The 23,503-nt window shown below is 35.8% G+C and overlaps 1 protein-coding gene across 1 annotated transcript in view; it reads left to right on the plus strand.

Moving 5' to 3' along the window:
• The window catches only part of BBS9 (Bardet-Biedl syndrome 9), a gene marked incomplete at its 3' end in the record, with an annotated part of 113,700 nt that extends 90,776 nt beyond the window's left edge, over positions 1–22,924 (plus strand). Inside the window, exon 19 of the mRNA XM_009701554.1 lies at positions 22,742–22,924. Coding sequence (XP_009699856.1) covers positions 22,742–22,924 — 183 coding nt within the window. The remainder of the gene's footprint in view (positions 1–22,741) is intronic.
• Positions 22,925–23,503: the final 579 nt, after the last annotated feature.

Below are 23,503 nucleotides of genomic sequence, written 5' to 3' on the forward strand. Positions count from 1 at the left end.
TCACTTATGAAAAAATCTGTATTATAACACTGCTTTGGTCCTTGTTGGAAAGGACCAATTCTGTTTAGCGTAGGCGGTATGCCCTGTTAAATAGGAAAACTAGAAAGAAAAAAAAAATCAGGACAACTGCTAATTTTTGACTTAATTTCACAACAGTTTTGTGGAAATGCATAGGAAATGCATAGATTGCTCATGCTTATTTTATATAGCTGATATGTGGATGTATATTTATGTAGTGTGTGCAAATATATATATTTGTGTGTGTATTTGTATGTATATAAAACACAGAGGTGGTAATACCTCTAGCAGCATAAACTCAATTTGATTTCTAGAATGTTTCAGATGTTTTACATGTGAAGTGTTTGTAATAAAACAGGTGGGACAGCGATGTCTCCATGGCCGGATGGAGACATGGCTGTACATCATCCAAGTTGGATATTATACTTTCTTTTGTTTAGACCTAATATATTATACAATTTGGCAGAAATGTGGTGGAACAGAGTTCTTTTTTGGATAATTTACATTGTAGTTTTGATCTGTCATTTGAGACTGAGGTGTGAGATTTTATTCTAGTTATTCAACACGTGAGGAATTGACAGCAGCGAGTTGGGCCCAGAGCTGAAGCACTTGTTTTTCAGCACTAAGCCACTTTCTTCCTCTAGTAATAATGATGAGATGTGAGCTAATATTAAGATTGTAATCATATATGTTACATTTCAACATTACATCTATTGGGCAAGATCTTTGGCTCTGCAACAGTACTGTCTTAGTATCAGGAATGATCCTATGAGAGTTCTCGGTTGGTAGGATACGTCTGCGCATTTATTAGAGGCAGATATGTGTTAATTCTGACCATGCTGCAATTTTGAAGTCGTGAAGTGCTTGCCCAAGCTTACTGGGTTAGCACAGTGCTAAAAACACCTCAGGGAAATTTCTGGGCTAGAGCTGACTCGCACCTGACTGACCCGTTCAAGTAGGGGCTCGAGAATCTTGTGCCATCTGTATTTATCTTAAATTTGTTTTTATTTTAGATCCTTCTAGAAGGCTATAGAAATACCGGTTACTCATGAGCTCCCCATATAGGGTCGTGCTCGAGTACCCCCGAGACTTGGTAAATTGGGACTAGCTGTGTGGTTCCTGTGGCTCCAGATAACTGTTAGTGGCTTGGGGCACTTCTGCCGAAAGACAGCGTAATGCACCGATTGCACAGAGCTCAGCCACGTTGGAGAACAGGACCCCTTATTTCTTTTGCATTTTTCCAAGATATTAGTGCTATTTTTCAAATCTATAATGTAGTAGTTAGTTACAGAATTCTTATGTTCAAATGTACAGATCTTGTATCATTACGTACTCAAACTTGTAAATGATGTGTGAAATTACTTTTAAAGAAATACTGGGTTTTGGTGAAAAAAAATTATTGTTGGCTTTTTTGATTTGCCATATTTTATGAAAAAATTGGTTAGGGTATTTGTACTAGTTACTGGCAAAGAGTAAGATAAAATGTTTTGTTTTAAACTCTTGTGCAATATCCATTTCAGGAATACTTAGTGTAATTCTTGGGTACAGATAGAAAAATTATTATATCTCTGGGCTATTGTAATACTCTACAGTTAAGCTGTACAAGTAAATGATCTAGTCATTTTAGGTACCTAAAATAACAATGAACTTTCAGCTGTTTAGAGTATTTGTATCCTTCAAAATTACTGGAGTGCATTTGGTGCATTTGAACATCAATCTCTAGGGTACTTAAGTAGCCTACATATTACTGATTTAGGTTTCTGATTTTTGCACATGTGACTTTTAATGATGTTATTCAAAGGAATAGATACATTGTCATTTTACTTTATTATTTCTTAGAATTGATTAATTTTCAGCAAAAAGGACAAAACATACATCTCTGCAAAAAATTTGCACACCTGAATTTGGCAAAAATGCTGTTGATGACAAAAGGCTTTCTTTTAGTCCTTTTAGTAATTTTCAGAGTAGGATGTTTTCTCTGCTGTGTGCTGACATGTTTGTTTATCTTTTGGTATTTAAGAAAGGTTCCTCTATAAATTTGTATGACATCATCAATGAATAAATGAGAAGTGCTGTACACTTTGAGTGAATCTGCCTTGTTCATTCGTGGGTTTCGATGTGTGTTTGTGTGGCACCATTTCTTTGGGTGGAAAGGCTGAAAGCTGTTTCTGTTTCTTGCCCTGTTTTCAGGCACTGTTTTAAACACCTTATCGAAGTAGTCAAACTGAAGGTTGCAATTAATTGTCCAGAACATGGGAATGGAATGCTGGTCTGGCATAACCCAAATGAGTTGCACTGAATTTGGCACAGAGCATAAAAGAAGGTGAAGTCACTTTTAATGATATGTCCCAATTCGTAAACAGGTGTTTGCCCGAGGGGAACACACCAGTGCTACTTTGCAAGCATTATGGCAGAGTGATTCACTGGAACATGTGAACATTTCTAACCCTTCCCTCCCCCAAATATATTATGTCAATCCTTTTAGCAATTCATGTTCAGTGAGGTATTGCTTGCAGCAGTAAAAGAGATTGGATTCCAGAAATTGTGGCACTCTTTTTATCTATTAACCCATCTAATGAATGGTGGTTTAAAATTTGATTGGCAGCTTCTTTTCCTTTCTTAATTAAATTGCTCCTTCACCCCAGTGTCTTTGAAGGAGAGAGCCTTTGTTAAAGATGTCAAGCTAGTTCTTTTATTGTTTATTTCCATGGGGAGCAGAGCTTGTTGACAAGATAAAGGTGCAGAATCAAGAATATACTTGTTAAAATACTCATTAAAAAGGCCTTAATAGTACTAACTAGGACAAAGAGGAGAACGTGCCCAGTGATGTTATGTTCTTGTTCACCTGAGATGCGAAGAGCTTGTAACATTTCTACTTGATCAAATTCTTTAGCTAAGATTATTCTTAACAAAGAAGGTAGTAAGGCTTGTTCTGAAAGCATGGAGGCAACAAATTGCGTAGAGAAAAGGGTTCAGCCAAAAAGTATTCTGTTTTTTCGGTAGCACAGGGGCAACTCATGCTTATTTTCCGTTGAAGGGAAAATATCATCAAACCAACACTATCAGAAAAATAGTATAGATGTTAAGGGGAAAAAATGTTAATGCAGAAAACAGTTGATAAAGAGTGTTTATTAAAATATTTGGTTTTAAGTGGGGATTAGAAGCAAATTATTTTAAGGTCATCAATTGTGAGTTGTTAGACTAATCTCCTGCAATTTGCATTTTAATATGCACCAGTAGAAATTGCTTTCTTGAACAATTTCAAGGCTTTATTTGCATGTACGTTTGACTTCAGAAGTCAAAGTGCACAATGTACTATTTGAAGTTCACTCACGTTTCTCACGTGGATGTATTCCTGTTCATCGGAACCAGGTGGCTGTAAAAAGTTTGTCAGTTTAATAAGACAGAATTTTCACTGGCTTGAAGAAGACATAGAAACCCAGTTAGAAACAATAAAGGTCGTCTTATACTGTTAGGAATTGTCCTTTATGATCAGAACTTTTTCTGAGGAGTTGTATAGATTCTGGCCTATTTGCAAAAAAATCTCTTGCATGCTTAAATAATCTGAATAAGAGTTGTACTTTAGTATTTAGCCTATAGTGATGTGCACCTTGTGCTCTGTACTTTGGATATGTTTTATATTTGCATTTTAAATCAACTCATTCTTTGCTGTGATGTTTTAATCTTGTATGCAAAATTTTTGATGGTAAGGAGCTGACACCACTTATGGAAATGAAGTCATAAAACTGCCCATAAGTCTTGGTGCTTTAGTATGATATTTATGATATTATGTTGATAATATAATATGATATGATATTATATGATAATTAAGTAAGCTTAAGCGAAATCAGCCTTATTAACGGAAGACCCTTATCTAAGACTTACAAAATGTAACAAACCAGAGTAAAAATTAGCCAGATTAATGATTCAAATAAAAGACCATTCAACTAATGCATTTTAAAATGATTACATATTGTGTTAGAGTGAGAAAAAGTTCAGACTACAATGTTATAGCAGGAATATGAAAAAAGTGGTGGGAGTTTACTGATCTTGCTTCTTTTCTATTTGTTCTTGAACTAAAACGATATATTACAGAAAAAGATGAGAGAGCCCAATTTCTTCTTAAAATTGGGCATTTCTACATTAAAATACCAAGCAGTCAGAGTAAGCTTGGAAAGAAAGTGGTGAAGATGTTATGAAAACACATGCTTTTCTTGCTACCCACGTAGCACAAGGCACCATGGGTTAATGCATTAGCCTTTCAATTATAGGGATCTTATTCAGGTAATATGTGGAATGTATTTGTTTTGACAGGTATATTGGTGCCTGTTGTCACATCACCAATTACTTGGTCATCAATAAAAGTAGTTGTAATGGGATATAGGAAAAAGCTCTTTACTTGTTTGACTCCTAAAAATGACTAGGAATGGGACCAGACAGAGAAGTCTCATGTTTTGCCTGACAATTATTGATATTAAATGCTAATTGCTTTCTTGAGAGAATAGTTTTCAACAGTGAAGATGTGTCCCTAAAAATAGCCTTTTCTATATTATATATAGAATATACGTATTCTCCATATATAGAGAGAACGTACAAATTTTCTCTCTCAAAATATCCTGTTCTATAAATATCCTATCCAGTATTCTCCCTAGCTGTGGAGAACAGAACCCAGGAATCCTTAGTGGTTGAATCCTGCAAATCTAAATTCCCATGACAAATCCTGAGTAAAAACTAGTGTCCCAGCCAATTGAGAGCATCATAGATTAAAAGCAAAATCTGACCCTTACCAGGAAGCAAACACATATTGAGCATTGCTGTATTGCTGTGGAACATAACTGCCTGCATGCTTCCAGTTTACATGAAGCTTTTGTAATATAATCAGAAGTTTGAATAACTTAAAATATAGTGGAAAGCTTAATTACAGACCCAAGACCTTATTTGATAGTATAATCATCTTGTAGCAAATTGACAAGTACATCAGCATTATAGTCATAATGCCACTGGTGCTTTCAAACACATTTCACAATGTGTTTACATGCTAGAATACCTGTATACGTACTGAGATAGTTTTCTCAATGGTATGAAATCTAAGAACACACTGCTAATAAAAATCTACGTTTTCTGTGTAAGTAAACTGAACTCTTGAAAAAGTGAGTTGTAAATTACTTTATTGGGTTAATGTAAAGCAAATGGGCTGATATTTTGCTTATTGAACTTGCGGCATCAGATATTCTTGAAGCAGAGGGGAATGGAAGGAAATAGAAATAAAATTAACATCTGTTTCAGTTATCATAATTACATTTGTGACACAGATTAAAGGAAAAGTGTTAAGAATAACTTTAGTGCAGGTGTGGGTTTTCTTTCCTGCAGAGGTATTTATGTGTCTCAAAGCAGTATCGGTCAGGTTGAGAAGAGAAGATAGGGATAAAAGACCCCAGCACAATAGGGAAGAAACCTGCTTGATCCCCTGCCTAAGTTAATTAGTTAATAGCATATTTTTCCTCCACCTTTCTTCTGGTGGGTTTTGAAATGTATCTATAAAGGTCAGTGTGACAGGGCCATTCTGCAAACCGTGATGTTAGAATATTATTTTGCATTTAAATCTTCAAGAATTGGAAAAGTTCCAATTACTAGAGCAGTGCATTCATATTAGACACTTTTTTCCCATTAGAAATGTTGCTTTATTGATTCCGCCCCCCTCCCCCCCCCAACTATGATGTGACATAGTAAGTTCAAGAAGCAGAAATACTGAATGTGTGTTCTTCATTGATCTGAAGGGAAAAGTTGTGTTCTGATCAAATGATGTAATAGTTTCCAGTAGTCACTAAGGAGAATATTAAACATTACTATACACCTTTTAAAATCTTCAGCATAGCTCATATTTAAGAATGTTAAAGATTTGGACAAACAATTCCGTGTACAAGTAAGGCTAACAAGAAGTGACAAAGGAGGGCAGTTCCAGAGGACTGGGGAAAGCTGATGTTTGAATGAATTAAAGGAAGACTGAGGTAAGTGTTAAGGCTGTTGGCCTGGCATTAAACTTGGGTCAAATAATGGAAGGCCTGAAATGGAGTTGTGTTGGGTAGGTAGGAGTATAATATAATCAATAATAATTGATACAAATTTATGGAAAGATATGAGGGGTTTATTTATATTCCTTTAATTATATGCTTAGTTTAAATTATTAAAAAAATAATTTTTGTTCTGTTTCCACAAAACACTGTATTGATTACGTGCTATCGAATTTTATTATGCAGTAGTTAAGGAAAAAGCTCTACATTCAGGATTCTGTTTTGTAACTACTATTGTTGTTAATTCTGTGTGGTTTGCCTCCTATTTCTACTGTTTGTTATGGATATTATTTTGCAAAATCACCACAAAAGGACAGGGAAGATGGGGGTACCTAAAGATAAAGGAGAGGGGGGCTAAAACCACTCTGCTTTTGAAAAAGCTGTAGAGGGATTACAGATTCAGGTAATACCTTTTTGTAAAATTTGTTCGTGTGTCATCTGTGAAACATGGTCAACAAAGCTGAAAGAGTATCTTGATGTCCTGTCATGCATAAGATATGTTCCTAACTCACCTACCATCAGAAGTTATATCAAGTGACCAAAAAAACCCAAAGCTTTGTGATATTTTCATACATTGATAATAAAGAAATAAACTGAGAAATACCCATTTGAAACATTGAAAGTTGGAAGATATTTGAAGAGAAAACAAGTGATTGTAGAAGGGTAAGACTGTTAAATGAAGCAGCAGGTGAAATGAAAGGGGCACTGGCTGATATCACATGGAGAAAAAACAGATAAGAGGAGCACTCACTAGAAGAGACTAAATGAAAGAGGGCAGTTACCAATTAGCAGAGATAATTACTGACAGAGGTACCCCCTTGCCATTTTGAAAGGGATTTTGTCCATCAGTACTCTGATAATAACTGCTGATAATGGTAGTGATCTTCAAATGTTGAAAATGCTAAATGCTAACTTTGGGGAAAAGAATTTTTTCATTTAGTATGGGACTTCTTTTTATCAAGTGAATTATTACATTGGGGTAACTCTTCGCCATTTAAGAATAGACTCATACATATTTTGTAGACTTGTGTATTATTATATATATAATTACATGATTAAGAATTAGAATTGTTTATTGGAGGAAATGTATTTTACAAGCTTGTTTACATTTTGCATTTGATTTTTTCCTCATGTAAAATCTCAGTTATGCTGAAGTCAGTGACAAAGCTTTCTTTGACTTAAGGAAAATTTCTGGCTTTATGAAAATTTCTGGCTTTATTAACATAGAGTCAATTTTATTTTTTATAATTGGTCAATATTTAACTTTTTACAGATGTACTATAGAACAACTGTGGAGCAAAAATGCATGTTTTTATATTTGTGAAAAAGAAGAGACTATGAAGTTTGACCTACATATACTGTTTTTAAGAAATGTACTTAAAATTAATTCATTTTGCAGTGCTCAGGACGTGCTAGAAAAGATGACTGCATGATACAATGATTTTTTTTCCCCGACTTGTTCATTTTACCCTAATGTAAACCACATAAATGAGACTTTCAGAAGCAATAACTTTCTAATGAACATACAAGCCTTTTTGTGTATAAATTGGCACGCAAGCACTGTGACTCGGTTACCAGAGACATGTGAGGTGTATTCTAAACCGTAGTTTTTAAGTCTTACTTGTTAATGCTTTTGTTTGTTACCGTGTAGATGGATATTGTAGTTGAGTCTACAACGTACAGTATTCTGTTTCAAAACCTGCTTGTTCTGTGAGTTCAGTGTACTGTTGCCTGTGATAAAACTTCAGGTTCAAACAGAGAATAACCATTTTAAAGTATTCTAAAATCACTTATTGCCATCACAAAATACAATTTACCTGTAGCTTTTTAATACTAGGAATATGTCTTACCTGTGGCACAGAAAATGGAAAACGACTTAAAATAACTTTAATGTGGTATGATGCTTAGATGCTGTCCTTGTTCTTATGTTGGTTGAAGTAGTGGAATTTTGTTTTCTGTGGGAGGGCTCCCAAACAACAACTCCTGCATTGAACCTTTCTTAAACATGATGCGAGCCCCAAATGAAGGATACATGTTTGCTTTGGGTTTATGTTGATTGTTTTTAAACTGTATTTTATGTTTTAAACAAAAGATTATGGTATATAGACTTTGGTTGGAATGGCTTGTTTCAATGGGAAAAGAAATATTCTAAACAGTTTCTAGGTAAAGCTTTAGTTTACTTAATAGCCAGAATCATTTAGATATAGATCTAAATGAGCTTTTGAGATCTATAGATCGTGAATCCAAAACTAAATGTACTAAGATTTTGTTCTTAAGGGAACTAAAATGTCTGTGGTTAATTTGTCTGTAGACCGCTTTCTAGGCTGCCTTTGCAGATTTAAAACCTCTTCCTATTCACAGTAAAGGAAAGTGTTAGGAATTTTGTCTTTAATATTGTGCTACTATGCAGAAGAAAAAGTTTTGGTTAATGCCAGTATGTAATGTGCTTTGAACTGTTCACTTATTCCTTTTCTTCAATTTACTCTGGATGTTATGATTTTTGCTGTCAAGTGAAGACCCGACTCTGAGAATTCATGCCTTGATGTGTACACACCTCAAAACATCTATTGTCCTTCAAGGGTATGTTGAAGAGAAGTGGATAAAGGGAGGAAGGGTAGACTTCTGTAGTCGATTACAGGAGAAGGATTGTCCCAGTCAAACAGGAGCTGTCAAAAATAGAACCTAACTGTTACCATAGATAGCTTTGTATTTGATCCTAAGGAATGATTTGAGGTGTATCTCCGATGTCCAGAACAGGGGGGCTAAGTGGTGTGATGTAGTCATTGCTCTATTCTTTTGCCTTAAGTGACTTTTACAGGCTTAGTGACCTGACAGTCTTGGGGATAGCTTTGGTTTTTACTGTATAATAAAGCAACGTTAGCTGCTTTCCGGATGCATACTTTCGAAGAAGAGTGAGATTTTTTTCAGAAACATGTGCCGTAGGGATGCAGATTATTAATGTATTTTTGAAACTACTTCACTTACCATGGTTCTTTATGTTGGAAGTTCAGTCCTTCTACTGAGAGGAGGAATGCTAAGCAAGTGATGTGCAGACTGTAACATACAGTTGCTGTAAAGTAATAGTTAAAGCTTCATCAACCGTGTATGTACAGAGGGATCAAACTCCTAGTTGAGGAAACCTCACTGTATGTATAGTTATCATTGTCTGCAATATGAGAAGGAACCTACATTTCTCTGTAGGAAGTAACAGAAATAGCTCCAAATGGTAGTGAAAGGCTGGAAATGCCCCTCATGTAGAGTTAGCGAAGTGTGTCTGGTAGGAAATTACCAATATGTAAGTTAGAAAATTGGTTACTCTGCTTTGTTAATTTGTAAATACAAAAAATTCAAACAAGATCCTTTGATACTCAGTGCAGCGTTAAGTTACTATTTTTCAAAATGTTTCCTTGAATTCAGTAATTCAGTTTTAATGGAATTCTGAAAAATTATTCTGATCATGTGAAACTGACTGTTCTCTATAGTTTGCTTTTGTCTTGAAGTATTGTGAACACTGGGTAAAAATGCCATTCATAAGCATGTGTTCCAAAAATTTTACTCTTAGCCTCTGTCATTAGTACTTAAGGGATAATCATTAATTCCTGCCTACAAATGCTGTATTAAGGATAGCTGATGTTATAATTAAAATTTTTCATGTCCTTCGACTTTTATAGCTGTTCTTAAGGAAGAAGAAAGATAAACTGTATAGAGGAGGGAGAAATTTTAAGGGGGTCCTGATGTACAGTATGGTGAGGCACAAGAATACATCTGTAAGCATATAGCAACATCTTAAAATCCGTTATTCAGTTGCTTATTTCAATAAAGTTAAGGGAAAGGCATTTCCTGATAATGAAGGTTGACTCTAATGAGATGAAATTGTCCTTTGATACTATTTCTCATATGTTTTATTACAGTATTTACTGCTGAAGATCATCTAGGCATATCTCTTGAATAGGTGAGGTTTGCTTTGTTATGCAATGGGTGAGCGAGATTCACAAAAGCAGTTTTCATCTAGAGAAGTTAGATTTCCTCTGTAGTCAATGGAGAGAAAGAAAGAGCCTTCTGGAGTCGAAGGTACTGAAAGCTAGATACCTTCTATGGTTTTAAGACAAAAAAAAGGCAATGGTCCTTCCACAGTTTATAGAGGAAAATAAGAGAAAGTAGCCATCCATCTTAGAATTTGTCTCTGTGGATCTCGCTCTGTTTTAAATAGCTATGTTCTTGTATTTACTCCAAAAGAAAGCAAGACTGCATGTCTTCCTGGTTCTTCACAGTTTCTTTGCTCCATGAGGGTAGCAGACATTTCTTCCTCCGGTTCCTTTAATGTTAAGCTTTGCAATGGAGTTATTTCCTTTGGGAAATGATTTTTCTTTTATATTTTCCTCTAGGAATTTTGCATTTAGAAAAGAACACGATGTTTGGTTCATATTCTCATTGCATGGCGGGTTTTCTTTAGTACTTCTTCCCACAGGAATGGTGCTCAGTAATCCTCTCCAGTCCTATCATTTAATAACATGCCAGCTGTCTGCTTGCTTACATGATTGATGGAGCTCAGTAAGTTAGTTCTGCACCTGATATGAGATTCTATCTATTTTTGTGTTTTCATCATTAATTTTTGACAAGTGGCTCAGCATCACTGAGGGAATTGCTTACGTGGAACCTGTCGATACAGTCTGAGTTAAGCTGTGTGCACCTGCAATGTGAATCTCAAATGCTGTCCTTCTCTGTGGGCTCCTAAGCAGACTCCAAGGCGTTTTTGGTAACATTGGAGGCAAGCACTGGAGGTGGTTCTGGAAAAGGTATGAATATGAACTATTCATGAATAAGAGTGAAAGCAGACAAATATTTTTCCTTCGGTTCCTATCATTTATATTCATGTTAAATTCTACCATCATTTATAATGAATGAATGCTGCTTTTTTTTTACCCCAGCAGATGCTAAAGGAAGAGATGGTTGCTATTCTTTCAGAGGATGTAACTGTATAATTTAGGTCATGTTTCTGAGCTCCACCAACTTGAAACATCAAAGAGAATTTGTTCTGATATTTGGCCAACTTATTTAATCATCCCTCTAGACAAAACGTTTATCTGGATTTTTGGTCTGCAGTGTGGCTAGAATGTACGCTACCCAGATGTGTTTTCCTAACTTTGATGCAATAGAATAAAGCAAACATAAATACCCTTTTGAATACATCTTGTTATGACCAGTAATGGTTGAAATGAAGTTAAAACTATTAGATTTGACTGAACCAGGGCATGAACTTCAGCTGTATTACATCAGGGGAACAAGACAAATGTTTAAATTGAGCTTTTTTTGAAAGGAAAATCTTTTCTTATCAGAAAGCCTATCTCAGCCAAAATCAGTAAGAGCATTTGTTAATAATTTAGTGGGTGTGTTTGTGTGTGGTTATATATTAGGGTTGAAAAATGAGCTTGCTCTTGCCCTACATAATTGAGGGTACTGTTTGTTAATCTAAATATTATGCAGTAGAACTATCCATAAACTTCTGCTCAGACTATGAGGAGATTTTTCTGGATTTAAAACAGAAAGTTACAAGGTTAATTATCACATTTCAGACACTGAAGTGTACCTGATACTTGCTATCTCTTTCCTCTGCTCCTCTGCTTCTAGCAGCCCCAGTGGGAATCTTAGTCTAGGTCAGCCAGACTTAAAAAAGACCTTACAGTCTTGTCCCATCTCCTCCATAGACTCAGCTGCCTGTTAGAATAAAGAAGTCGAGGAATGAGATGTTTGGATGGAAGGCTGCAATATAAATGCATTAATTCTTGTGCATTTTATGGTAGGCTTTTTAACGCTTTTTCCTTCATGGGGAAAATTACTTTCTTCTTGGAAGTAGAGTTGAATTGAACGTTGAATCTTTTTGAGTGTGGCTCCAAAACCTTTTTGAAGGTGAGAGATTGTTCGCCCTTTAACTCCAGGTAGCCTGAACTGTCTTGCATTTCTGTCAGCATACCAGGGTACGTAGGTAGTGAGGCTTGGTCACAAATGTGTTTATCTCAAAAATTGGAAAGTTTGCCACACAGCTGTTCTTTTAGCAGAGAATTGGTGCTAAACATGTTGGAAGGAGTTTCTTTAATCTGTTTGTTAGCTCGTCTATCTTTTCATTTATTTTAAGGAAAAGAACAACAATGTGGGTTATGAGTGAAGTTAGCAGTTGCCCTACTGAAAATAGGGAAGAAGTCGTATTTCCAAAACCATGGGTGAAGGACTTCTGCCTATACTGCCAATTTTGAACTGTTTTTTTCATTACTTTGAGGAAAGGCTAAGAGATAAGTGCATCATTAAATAACATGCTTTGAAACAAATGTTAGAAAGCCATATTACTTCAGATATATTTGGAAATGCAGCAGGAGAAGAACATAGAATGCTATGACTAGTAATAAAGCCCCAATCCTGTAAATATGTACCTGCATATATAATGTTGACTTTTGCTTTATTGGACACTGACCCATAGCCTATGGTGAGACATATTTACTTCATCAGAATAATCCTGTGATAAGTTAATTTTTACACACTAAAATAATTATTAGTTTTGCAGCTTGTCGTCTTTTGAACATAAGATGAACAATTTTGAGGAACGAACATTTACTTCTTTCGGTTTTATTTTTTTATTTCTGCTTAAGTTCTAACTCCTAGATTGAACTGGTAGAATGCACTGCCCAAGTTTGTGTGGCTAGGGCTGGTCTGCACGTAAAGAAAACTGCACCTCATTCTGTTCCTGTGGGCTTTGTGCTTGTGAATTAGCAGAGTATTTCAGGTGAGAATTTTCTTAATTTGTCAGATTGAGAGAAGAGAGTTTAAAAGGTGTGGTACCAGGTGTGCAGAAGAATGAGCATCATTGGCTGTTATATGCAGCACAACAAATTCCGTGACCTAAAAATATATGTTCTTTTGATCACCATGGGAAGAGTTGCCATTGAATACACTGTAATCTTACTTCAGGTGGTGTCTTTTTTGTGTTCTTTCTTTTTCTGTAGATGGAGGGTCCCAGGCAGGGATATGATGAGCTCTTTTCTGCTTCATTATGAGGTTAAGTCTACCTGCTGTGTGTGTGACTTGGCAGCAGGATATTTTTGGTCTATCAGTATTTGTCTTGCTCCCATAAAATGAAATCGACAGCACTGAAAATAATCGCATGTGTATGGCAGTAACTGTTGGCATAGAAGTTGAATACCGTATGAAATAGGATGCAGCTCAAGTTTGTGAAGTTTATTTGCTGGGTATTGCTGTGGAGCAAGCATTATAGTGGTCTGTGCTGTACTCCATCACTGGAGGAACGCAAGAGTCTGCTTTGTCTGAAATTTGCTGCTGTGGCACCTTGCATGAGCAATGAATTTTTACTTTCACTAAATGACTCTTGAAACCATCTTTTTTTTTTGCTAGTAAATCCAGTAAAACCTAGTGAACTCCAATCTCTTTGCTGAATTCTCTTGAAGTTTTATACAGACTATGCTTTTGACTGAGTCTTTTAAAACCTGCGTTTCATCATGATGTTCCTTTGTTTTAAAATGGTTTTGTCTCTTTCAGAACAAAAAATAGAAGAAATTATGGAAAACTTGTAATTCAAAGGCAAGGTATTCAATCAAGCAATTCATATGTTTTGTGACCTTTGCACTTTGACTTGACAAGCCTGTTTTGTTTCCAAATGTACTGGCAGATGTCCTCAAGATTTTACTAACAATAGAGAAATTCTATTAAGTGGCTCAAAATAGAAAAGTAATTTTAATGAGAGATGTCCTGAAATTAGTGTTGTAGTTAAGTTTGAGCTTCTAATTAGCCTGCTATCTGTTTTCTTTGGCTATGTTTAGAATTTGTTTCCAGAGTGTATTACTTGAACCATTCTGAGTCTTATTGTTACTCCCAGACACTGTGTTGGCAACCACAATGTTTTCTGATCACTTAGAATTATATGCTAGCTCAACCTGAATGGGGAGTTCTGGGAATTTCCTCAGGTGGTTCAGTATGAAGCAGAAGTGTCAAAATCGCAAGTAGGATTGGATGGGCAAGTTTAATGGCTTGGAATTTAGCGTAGAACTTCACTGTCTCGACTGACTTGCTGATTTGTTTGATATTGATACTTTTATTGTTAAAGATGTTGGAATATAATTTGCTGGAATGGCTTTGTGTTCATCTATACACCTGGAAAAATATCTATATTATGTATTGATTGGATTTGTTTTTATTAACCTTTTTAAGATGTGTTGTCAACATGTTTATTGTTTTCATTATTATAATGTAAATATGAGATGAGCTAGATATAGATGTGTTTTACTGTGTACTTTCTGGGAAGCAATGATTTGTGGATTTATTCTACATTTCTAAAACTACACTCATCACCTGATACCTAACACGGTGCAAATACTTTTTCCCCAATAGACGCATATGACTGATCACACTGAGAGTAGTGGTCTTTATTAGGATGAAATCCTGCCTTTATGGAATGAATACAACATTCCCACTGGAGTTAGCAAATCCTTGATTTTTTTTTACCCGTTGAGCTTCACTGTAGGTAAATATTTGCAGAAACAGGATCTAATGGGTCTCTTGATTTCCTGGCCATCCATAGATCCCATTGGACTGAAATACAATTAGAAATTTGCAGGACGAGGCCCCTGTTAGTTTTTTTTTAAAATGGTTTGTTTAGGTTCACAGCTTATCTTAATATACAAAGCATGCAACTTCACTGTTTAAAATTTGTTCCTTTGTTTTAAAGTGTTTTTGGTCGCCATGACATAATACCATATATTTGATGGTATAAACTAAGCTCTCCACCTCTATGTCTCCATTTAGCTAATCTTTGGCTGTATTTTTTTAATACATTGCTGCCAATTCAACCACAGCTTCACAGTGAAACTGTCTTCAATATTCATTGACTGTCAGAGGTTCTATGACATATCTGTGTGTTATTTAGCACATCCTTATGCTTAAATGGAACTTTTGTTTTGAAGGGCTAAGTAAAGGATTCATTGTAACTCCTTGGCTTCTTGGGTTTTGTGTAATTTGTAACAGATGTTATTCCACTCAGATAAGCTACTAATTTTATAACTCCACTTTTAAATGTGGATTTTTATAATGTAGAACTTGCTTCTAAAGATATTGGAAAGTATCATACGTATTTTGGAATATGTTTGTAGCCTTCCTTCAAGAATTTTTTTTTGCCCCTGCTTGGTATTTAATAGTTGTACCAGGTATTAAGCAGTTACTTACATGCAAAACAGGGTGCAATGTTTACTTGTGGATAGACTGTCAGGAGAAGGTCAAATGTCAGGTATTTAAATAATTTTCTTCTATACAGTCTTCCTATTGACGATATTAATTTATCTGGCTTCTCAAAAATACTAAACCCCTCTAAAAAAACCCACCAAGCAAATAGAGAAAAGTGTGTTATCCAGTATATTAACTGGAATCCTTACTGCAGGTGGAACACCAGAGGGAATTCTTCTTTTCTGTTACTATGGATTTAAACAAGGAAACTCAGATAATGATAGGTGGGAGCATAAAGCACTAAGATGCGTTTAAATAAAACCAGTAAACTGGCAACAGTGATGCAGACAAGAATTTTTTTTGTCACTACATTAGTATTGCTAAGGCAGAAAATTTTCAAAATTGATTTACACATATGAAAAGCTGCTTGTTTAGACTTACAGAAATACAGATCTGCTTCTTTTAATTATGTTGTGCCCATTTAAAGTAGAGCTAACCAAGTGGTCCTCATGCTTGGATTTTACTGTTTAAATACTTAGTCCAGACAAAATAGAAATTTCCTACAGAGCAGGTTGACATTGATCTATCAGGGTTTTAATTTGGGTTTAAATGTGTTAATAATCAAGTACTTTTCTATAATGCACTCAGGGGTATGGAGTTCTGAACCTGCTAAATATTTTACAGTAACTTTCAAAAAAATTTCTGGTTAGAGTATAGTGGTATAGATAAAAGCTGGGGGAAGAGAGACTTGTGAGACAAAGTACTAGCCATTTTTTTATTGAGTGTTCTAAAGAGGAAAAATGAAATGTGTAGGGATCTCTTTTTTTCCTTTTGAACTGACCCATATTTATACTACGTCTCTGTATAGCTGAAATAGTCACTTTAGCCCAAAAGTTTTTCTAATTAACATCATTGTGGCTAGTTCTTAAAATGAATTAAAAGAAATGATGCAGCGTTACTCTGTGATAATAATCCGCTATCACTTTGGTTTGTGGAAGTAAGACGCAGCTTTGATATATACGAAGTCCCAAAAGAGGATTCTGAATTTAAACAGTAGATCCATTTGGCTCTTGTAGAGTGTTGGAGCTGACTGCCATCTTCACCTGTAACCTGTGTAGGCAATACTGCTTTGTGCCAAACTCCAATTTAGAAAGGTGCAGTAGAGCTGTTAATAATTCTGACATGGAAATGACATCGAAGAAAACAAAACCACACAACTTACCTTTCATCCTTGAGTATTTCCTTAATCTGACTGCTCTAGCTTCCAGAGACAGATTGCTGTAGTAATTACTTGTGGTGATCAATAATTTCACGTTCATTAAGTGGGGCAATAGAATTTCAGGAGGTAGCTGGGTGCATCCAGATAAAGCATGGGTCGTTATGCTGCAGTGTCTTTCATCTCTGCTGTGTTCTCAGATCAAGGTCACGTTGAGCTTCACTTGAAAGTTGAGTATTTGGCATCTAGTGAATTGATGCTTTGTTGTCACCATGGTGGACCTATGCCACAGTTTTAAAAACTACGGTCATAGTTAGCACTAGCCGAGGCATTCTTAGAAGGATCAGATAATTGTGGCCTGAGGTACTTAATCCCAACGTGTGCTCTCATGTACCCATTGCAGCGCTGTGGGAATGCCACAGCGTTTAGAAGTGCTCCCTTGCGGGAGCGACATGGTTATTCTTTCTGGTGACGGAATGTTTGATAAAGATCGCTCTCGGACATGGATATCTTTGTCCGCATTCCATAAAGCTTTAGTCAACTGTCAAAAGCTGTTTGCACAATGGTTGTTGAGTGAGATGGTCTGCACAGGGCATCAGGCTGCTAATCGCTGTTTTCTTGCTTTGTAAACTACTTTGGGAATTACCCATAAAAAAGTCTACTCCCAGAATAAGGGATATTCAGGATTTTATTAATTGATATTATCACTTATGTTGTCTTATCTGCTTTAAAGGTTTGCTTTGTCTTAGCTTTTGTATATGGCTGCGTGCCATGTGTGCAAGGTAAACAGAGGCTTGTAAGGAAAAAAGATGTTTGACTTTAAATGCTTATGTGTTCTATGTGAACTAGGATATGTGTTGGAGACTTCTTAAAACCACAAAAAAATATTCTATTAGATCTTGTTATAGATTTAGTAACTGAGTTGTGTTTCGTTCTCTGAAATGAGTGGATGTGGGAGAGGGTGAAATAGAGTAGTAGTAAATGTCCTGTTGCAATAGAAATGAACAAGCAGTAATCATAGCATTTCTCAGCTCTCTGTTTTTTCTGCTTTATATGCATTAAAATCCTGCTTTATGAAGATCTTATTTTGTGTAAAAATAGTTGGCAGGGACCGGATCAATTAACTGCCTTGCAGTAAATTACTCCGTAAGAACTATTGCCCGGAGATACCTGTGAGCTTGTGATCTCTGTTTTTGCTTGTATAACTGTGTACAGAATGGCTCTTTTGAAACCAGATATAAAGGCTTTGATTATGGATTAATTTACTGTGGACTACATAATAGTCTTGATAATTCATCATCCCTGTGCCCATTTCAGAATAATTACATTTCTGCTGTTATTTTTTGTATTTTAACAAATTTTGAATAGCAGGCTTGCTCCTAAGTGCTGTGGATGAAATGTAAAGAGATTCTGTATTCCTTAAATGCCAGACTTCTGCTTTCTTCAAACTTGATTTCTGCTAAAAATGAAGATACTTCAAATTTGCTGGAAGCTGTGAACCCAGTGCGATAGAACTAGGTGAGAATAAAACTAGTTGGCTAAAGTTTCACCAGTGGTAGACAGTTATATTTTTCTTGGCTTTTTTAAAAAAAGAAAAACAAATTGTCAGTCACATTTCCTGTTCTCCATTTTAGAATATGGCATAAAAGCTGTGAGAGTCTTCAGTCCCAATGGTGTTAGAGACTCCAAGAAAATATACTACCAACTCAAAAGAAAGGTCCTTGGAACTTCATACTCATTTCTTGCCCTTTACTTTTTCAAAATTTTCTGCAACTTCCTAGCCAGCTAATAAGGAGCCATTTTGTATTTTTGCAATTGTATTTGTATTTTTTGTATTACTGGCATAAACCGGAGAGAGTGATGTTCACTATTGCCCCAAGGAATATTGTCTGAGTATACAAGACTGGGTATGTTGCAAGCCTTTTTCGAGAGGGGTTAGTAACTTTGAAGTTATTACTGGATGTTAAACAATGCCCTAAAAATATCTTTAAGTAAGCATTAATAATGGAGAAATCTGATTGTTTTTAAAACTTGAATCACCATTAGCTTACAGTTTTCAAATGCTTGACGTCTTATAAGGTCTACTTAGCAATGAAGTAAGCATGGAGAGAAATCTTTCTGCTTGAACACTTAAGACTGAAAATGTGAGAAATGCTCTATGCTTGGAAATTATTGCAGTCAAATCCTGGTAGTAGTGTTGAGGGGTGAAGTTCTCTAAGATTATAGAAATACTTCTGGATTTCAGCTTTACTTTTGCAACTGAATATGAAATTTAGTAAAAATGTTAAATATGATCTTAATTTAGAGAACAGTTCTTTCCTTTTTTCTTTTTTTCAACATACTTGTGTTAACTTAACTGGCCTGTACTTTGCTGTATGTAGGTGTATTGGAACAGAGCAAGAATTTGGTCAGGAAAATTTAAACAAAGGATGTAAATGAAAAGCAAGTTTTGATCAGTTGTAAAAATATACATTCAGTACTGTACTTTCAACCCATTCCAGTACCTCTTAAATCTTTCCTGCGTCAGCCACTTTCCTTTCTTCCATTGCTTTTAGAAAGAAAGTTTGAAAGGCTTATTTGTTTGAAAGCTTTGTGATATTAAAGAAGAAGAAAGAAAAATGTTAGATAGGCAATGATAGGCCTTATACAATATAGATGGACTTTTTATTTGACAGTTTCCAGTTGGTCTGAAATCTTAGCATCTAAGCTACACTTGGGACTGTCAGTTGCAATATATTTTTCCACCTACCCTCTGAAAAAGTGAGACAGGGAGAGAGTTCCTTTTTTAAAATTACTTTGTATCTGTTTAGAAAGATGATAAAATGGATCTTAAACAGATTGAAGAGCTACTGTGAGAATTGAAGATATAGTTGGGAAATTATTGACAAACCATGACTGAGTCTGAAGAGACTAGGATCTCAGTTTGCAAAGTGTATGGATTCTTTATTTCCCCCAACTCGTATAAAATACGATTAGAGATAAAGTTCAGGTGAAAATAAAATAATTAAAAATGTGAATGTCATGTTTTTAGAACTTCTTCATCCTTAAATTCTGCAAGTGTTTGGATGAAGAACCCCAGAATGTTTCTAGAATGTATAACCGGTGTCCTGGGAGATGTTTAGAGTAATTTTTCTCTGTAAGGAAGGTTTCTTATTTTCCCCTCATATTAAGTATTTACTGTGGAAGGATGTATTGTCCAAGTATCTTTAGTCCCCTCCAGCTGCTTTCTGTGTTGCTTTGGCTTGTAGTTCTCAGCATATCTCAACGGGTGCTGTTTTGACAACCTTTTTTTCTGTCTGTGGTACAGGCTTTTTTAAAACTACAGTGACTGTGTGTATCTTGTATTATTGTCGAGTAATTCATATTGTGTTGTCTTGGATGTTCCAGATCTCAGAAGGCTATATTAGGTCACTACTTCATCTATTAACAGAATAATTAGTACATTAAAATGTTTTTTCTCTCTTTGGTTTCTCTGCAAGTGTAAAGTAGAATTTGTCTATATGCAGTCGTGTGAAGATTTAATTGCTGTATGTTTTAGTGACCTGCAACCCTCCAAGACTGCTCTAACCTCTCCTTTAGAAACTTAGACCTGTCACTGGTATAGTATTTGTCTTGTATTATTGTGTGTTAGAACTGTAGAATTTTGTACCAAAGACAAACTTTTTTAACAGCTGTACTTTTTAGGGTTTTTTATGAAGCTACTTTCAAAATAGCTTATAGACTTGGTACGTTAGGTATTGTTTGGAAGTACTGGGATATTTGTTTTACATGTATAGCTTATGAAAAGGTGAGCAGCTCCTTTGTTCGTGGCTATAAAATGGAAAGAAAGTAAATTCTGAAATGGAGAATCCTTAAGGTATAAAACCATGTCAGTTACTTCTCTTTGTGATTTATGCTTCTGAGGTATGCAATATGGTGTAAGTTGAAATACAGCACTGAGTGAGAGACCGTGTAGGAATTCATTAATGACTCGGTCTTGAAGGTGTCCTTTACCTTTGTGTAAGTTGTCACACAAGTGCAACTGTATTTGCCTGCTTCTTCGGCAAAGTTGGTATTACCTGAGCGTGATCCATAACAGAATACAGCTAGCTTGCATTTATTCCAAATTCCAGGAGTTCTGAATTTGTCAATTGCACTATCCTATCCAGTAACAATATTATAGGAAGCATACCGATGAATGTCATCAGCGTGTTAAATTCATCTTAGCGTATTTTTCTTCCCAAAATTCTCAAATGCCTATTGGACAGGAAAGGTGATTAGATCTCTGAAGGCCCCTGTTTGAGGAGAACTTTATTGTTGCTTTTCTCCGCAGAAAGATGAAGCCCTGTAGTGCATACAGTTACTGGTTACAGTGGTCAGATGCAACTGATGTAGGGTACTGTGTATATGTAGTGTTGTGTTTGTTGTGTAGCTTTATCACCCATAACTGTTGAAAATTATCTGCAATATGGAACTCCACCTTGTGTAGAAGACAAAGGTATGAAGAACATCAGGGCTTTGGTCTGACCAGGCTGAATGCGGGCACGATTACATCAGGTGACATCTCTGATACTGATACTGTCCTTTAACCAAAGCATGTCATGTTGGTTTTCATGTTTGGGATTAATTTCTCACTTCTTGTTTGCATGGTTAGCTGGACTTTGCTTTCTTTTGTTACTTGGCTCTGATTTATGTAGTGTTTGGACTCGTGTGTGTCCTGTGGGTTCTCCATTTTATTTGGAAACATTACATTTTAAAATCTAAAACAAAGCTATCAACACATTTTGTTTGAAGTGTTTCATATTTATAGTTCCCTAAAATTCTGTTTTCTTTATATTCCCATTCGCATGGGAGCTTGGAGGGAACACACACACATCTCTGATGCCAGTGTTGCAGATTAAAAATAGTTTTCCTCCACCAAATGCTAACAGCTGGTTGGCTTTGTTTCCCGGCTGAAGATGCATCGTATAGTATTCTCGTTTTCCTGCTGTTGCCAAATGTTAATGGATCAAGCTCTGCAAGTTTTACTTTGTAAATTCTGTTGTAATACTAATTGCACTTTAACTGCATTTCTGAGGCTTTTCACAACTCCGGTCAAGCACCTATTATCCCATTTTGCAGATAAATAAACAGAAGGAGAAAGTGGTGGGAGGAGGTGCTTTGTGTTGATGTAAAGGACAGTGAAGATAATCAGCGCTGCTGTAAGCCAAGTAGTGTTCAGGCAGCATGAAGGTGCAGTGGCGTGCATGAAAACAGGTCTTGTAAGTTGTGCTCCCCCAGGATAAACCCCTAACCTTTGTTCCTTTCCTTTAGCTGAAGTCATTCGGTGCAAATACCGTGGAAAACCTCTTGTCGTCATATTGAAATGCTAGCAATCGCATACTGGAATCACTGTCATCTTCACTTCTCACCAGTGATGGAAAATGTCTAAACATTGTATTTCAAGAAACAAGGCATTTACAGCAATATTTTTCAAAATATCAGTTTTCATAATGGTGTGAGTGGACAATATTATGTACAATGACAAGTTGTTTCTGAACTGAATAGAATATCATATAATAGCTCTTCTGTTTTTCCCCATCTTGAAGTACTCAGCAAAACTATCTTACCATCTTAGAAGAAGCAAATGTGCCATTTTATTTTGAAAATTCTTTCATAATGTCTGGCAATTAAAGTGGTATTGCCTTCATATACATGATCCATAATGTTTACATTTTGGCATAAAAGCTGAAGCAACTAGTGCAAAACATGGAAAGACCTGAGAATTAAGAAAATAACAGATGGCAGTTATGCTCATGTGGAAATAATGATATACTGCATTTTTAATTGCATAAAATCAGTGTATTGTTTTTGATTAATACAGTAGGCTTGCTGGTCATATAGAGATTAGTCTTGTGTGATAAAAACACAAAAGTTAGTTTGTTGTCATGTATTCTGTGATACGATGGGGATCAATTTAGGAATGCCTTAACAATATGCTCTAAACAGAATGCTTTCTACTGTGATTGTACTACATAGGTTAATCCTGTTGCCATATGGACTTGAAATTGCCTTGAGTATGCAAAAGAAAAATCTAGATAAATGATAACTCATTTATTACTGTGGTTTGTGTTTATGGAAAACAGAATTCCTCAGGATCTTCTAAGGGAAAACTAAAGTGTGCCAAAGGTAATTTCAGTGCTGAGTGTTCACGGATGGTAAAATTATACTTAACAGACGTTCGTAATTTTTTCAGGTAATAGCTCTAGCAGACGCAGCAGAAGAAAATCAAGCCAAAATGTTCCAGGCGTTCACGAAGTTGAAAAGTGCCACCCATCTGGTGATTATGCTGATTAGTCTGTGGCAGAAGCTCAGCACTGACCAAGTTGCTATTCTGGAAGCTACGTTTTTGCCCTTAGCAGAAGATACACAAGAACTGGTAAGAATCTGTAAGAGCTGCTGGAAAAATGCTCGCTGCCAGAGCTTTAAGTACTTGAATTTACATCTTTCCCCATTGTACTTTGTTGAAGACTATCCTTTGAAGTGATTTAGTAGCCTTATGAAGGAAGTGTTTGATGCAAACTGCATTGATTTCATAGGAAAGACGGGACCTGGGAGTAGATTATAGAATGTTTCATTAGAAGATGTGGGTGATACCAATTAACTTCCACTTAATCCTTCCTTACCAAGCCAACTAGGAGTGTCTGACATAAGTTCAACTGATTGCAGTTTCTGCCCAATTGTTGGCACAAACAGAATAGCCCCAAATATGCTTACGTGTGTATTCACATCCGCACATTCCAATAAAACTGTAAAATACAGACATGTACATGCAGTAATATGGTATATTTAATCTCTTAAGCATTTGCAATACTTTGTCTTCAGTGTTTGCACATTGGTTTATACGATAGATGAAAGTTCTACAAAGGAAATACTGTGAAGAGATAATATACTTGTAATCTTCAAACCATGCTCTGGGTAGTCCTGCATTGTGTAGATATCTTGTAAATTCTGCTCT

The sequence above is a fragment of the Cariama cristata genome, unplaced genomic scaffold (assembly GCF_000690535.1).
Source record: "Cariama cristata isolate BGI_N322 unplaced genomic scaffold, ASM69053v1 scaffold5526, whole genome shotgun sequence".
Lineage (NCBI taxonomy): Eukaryota > Metazoa > Chordata > Aves > Cariamiformes > Cariamidae > Cariama > Cariama cristata.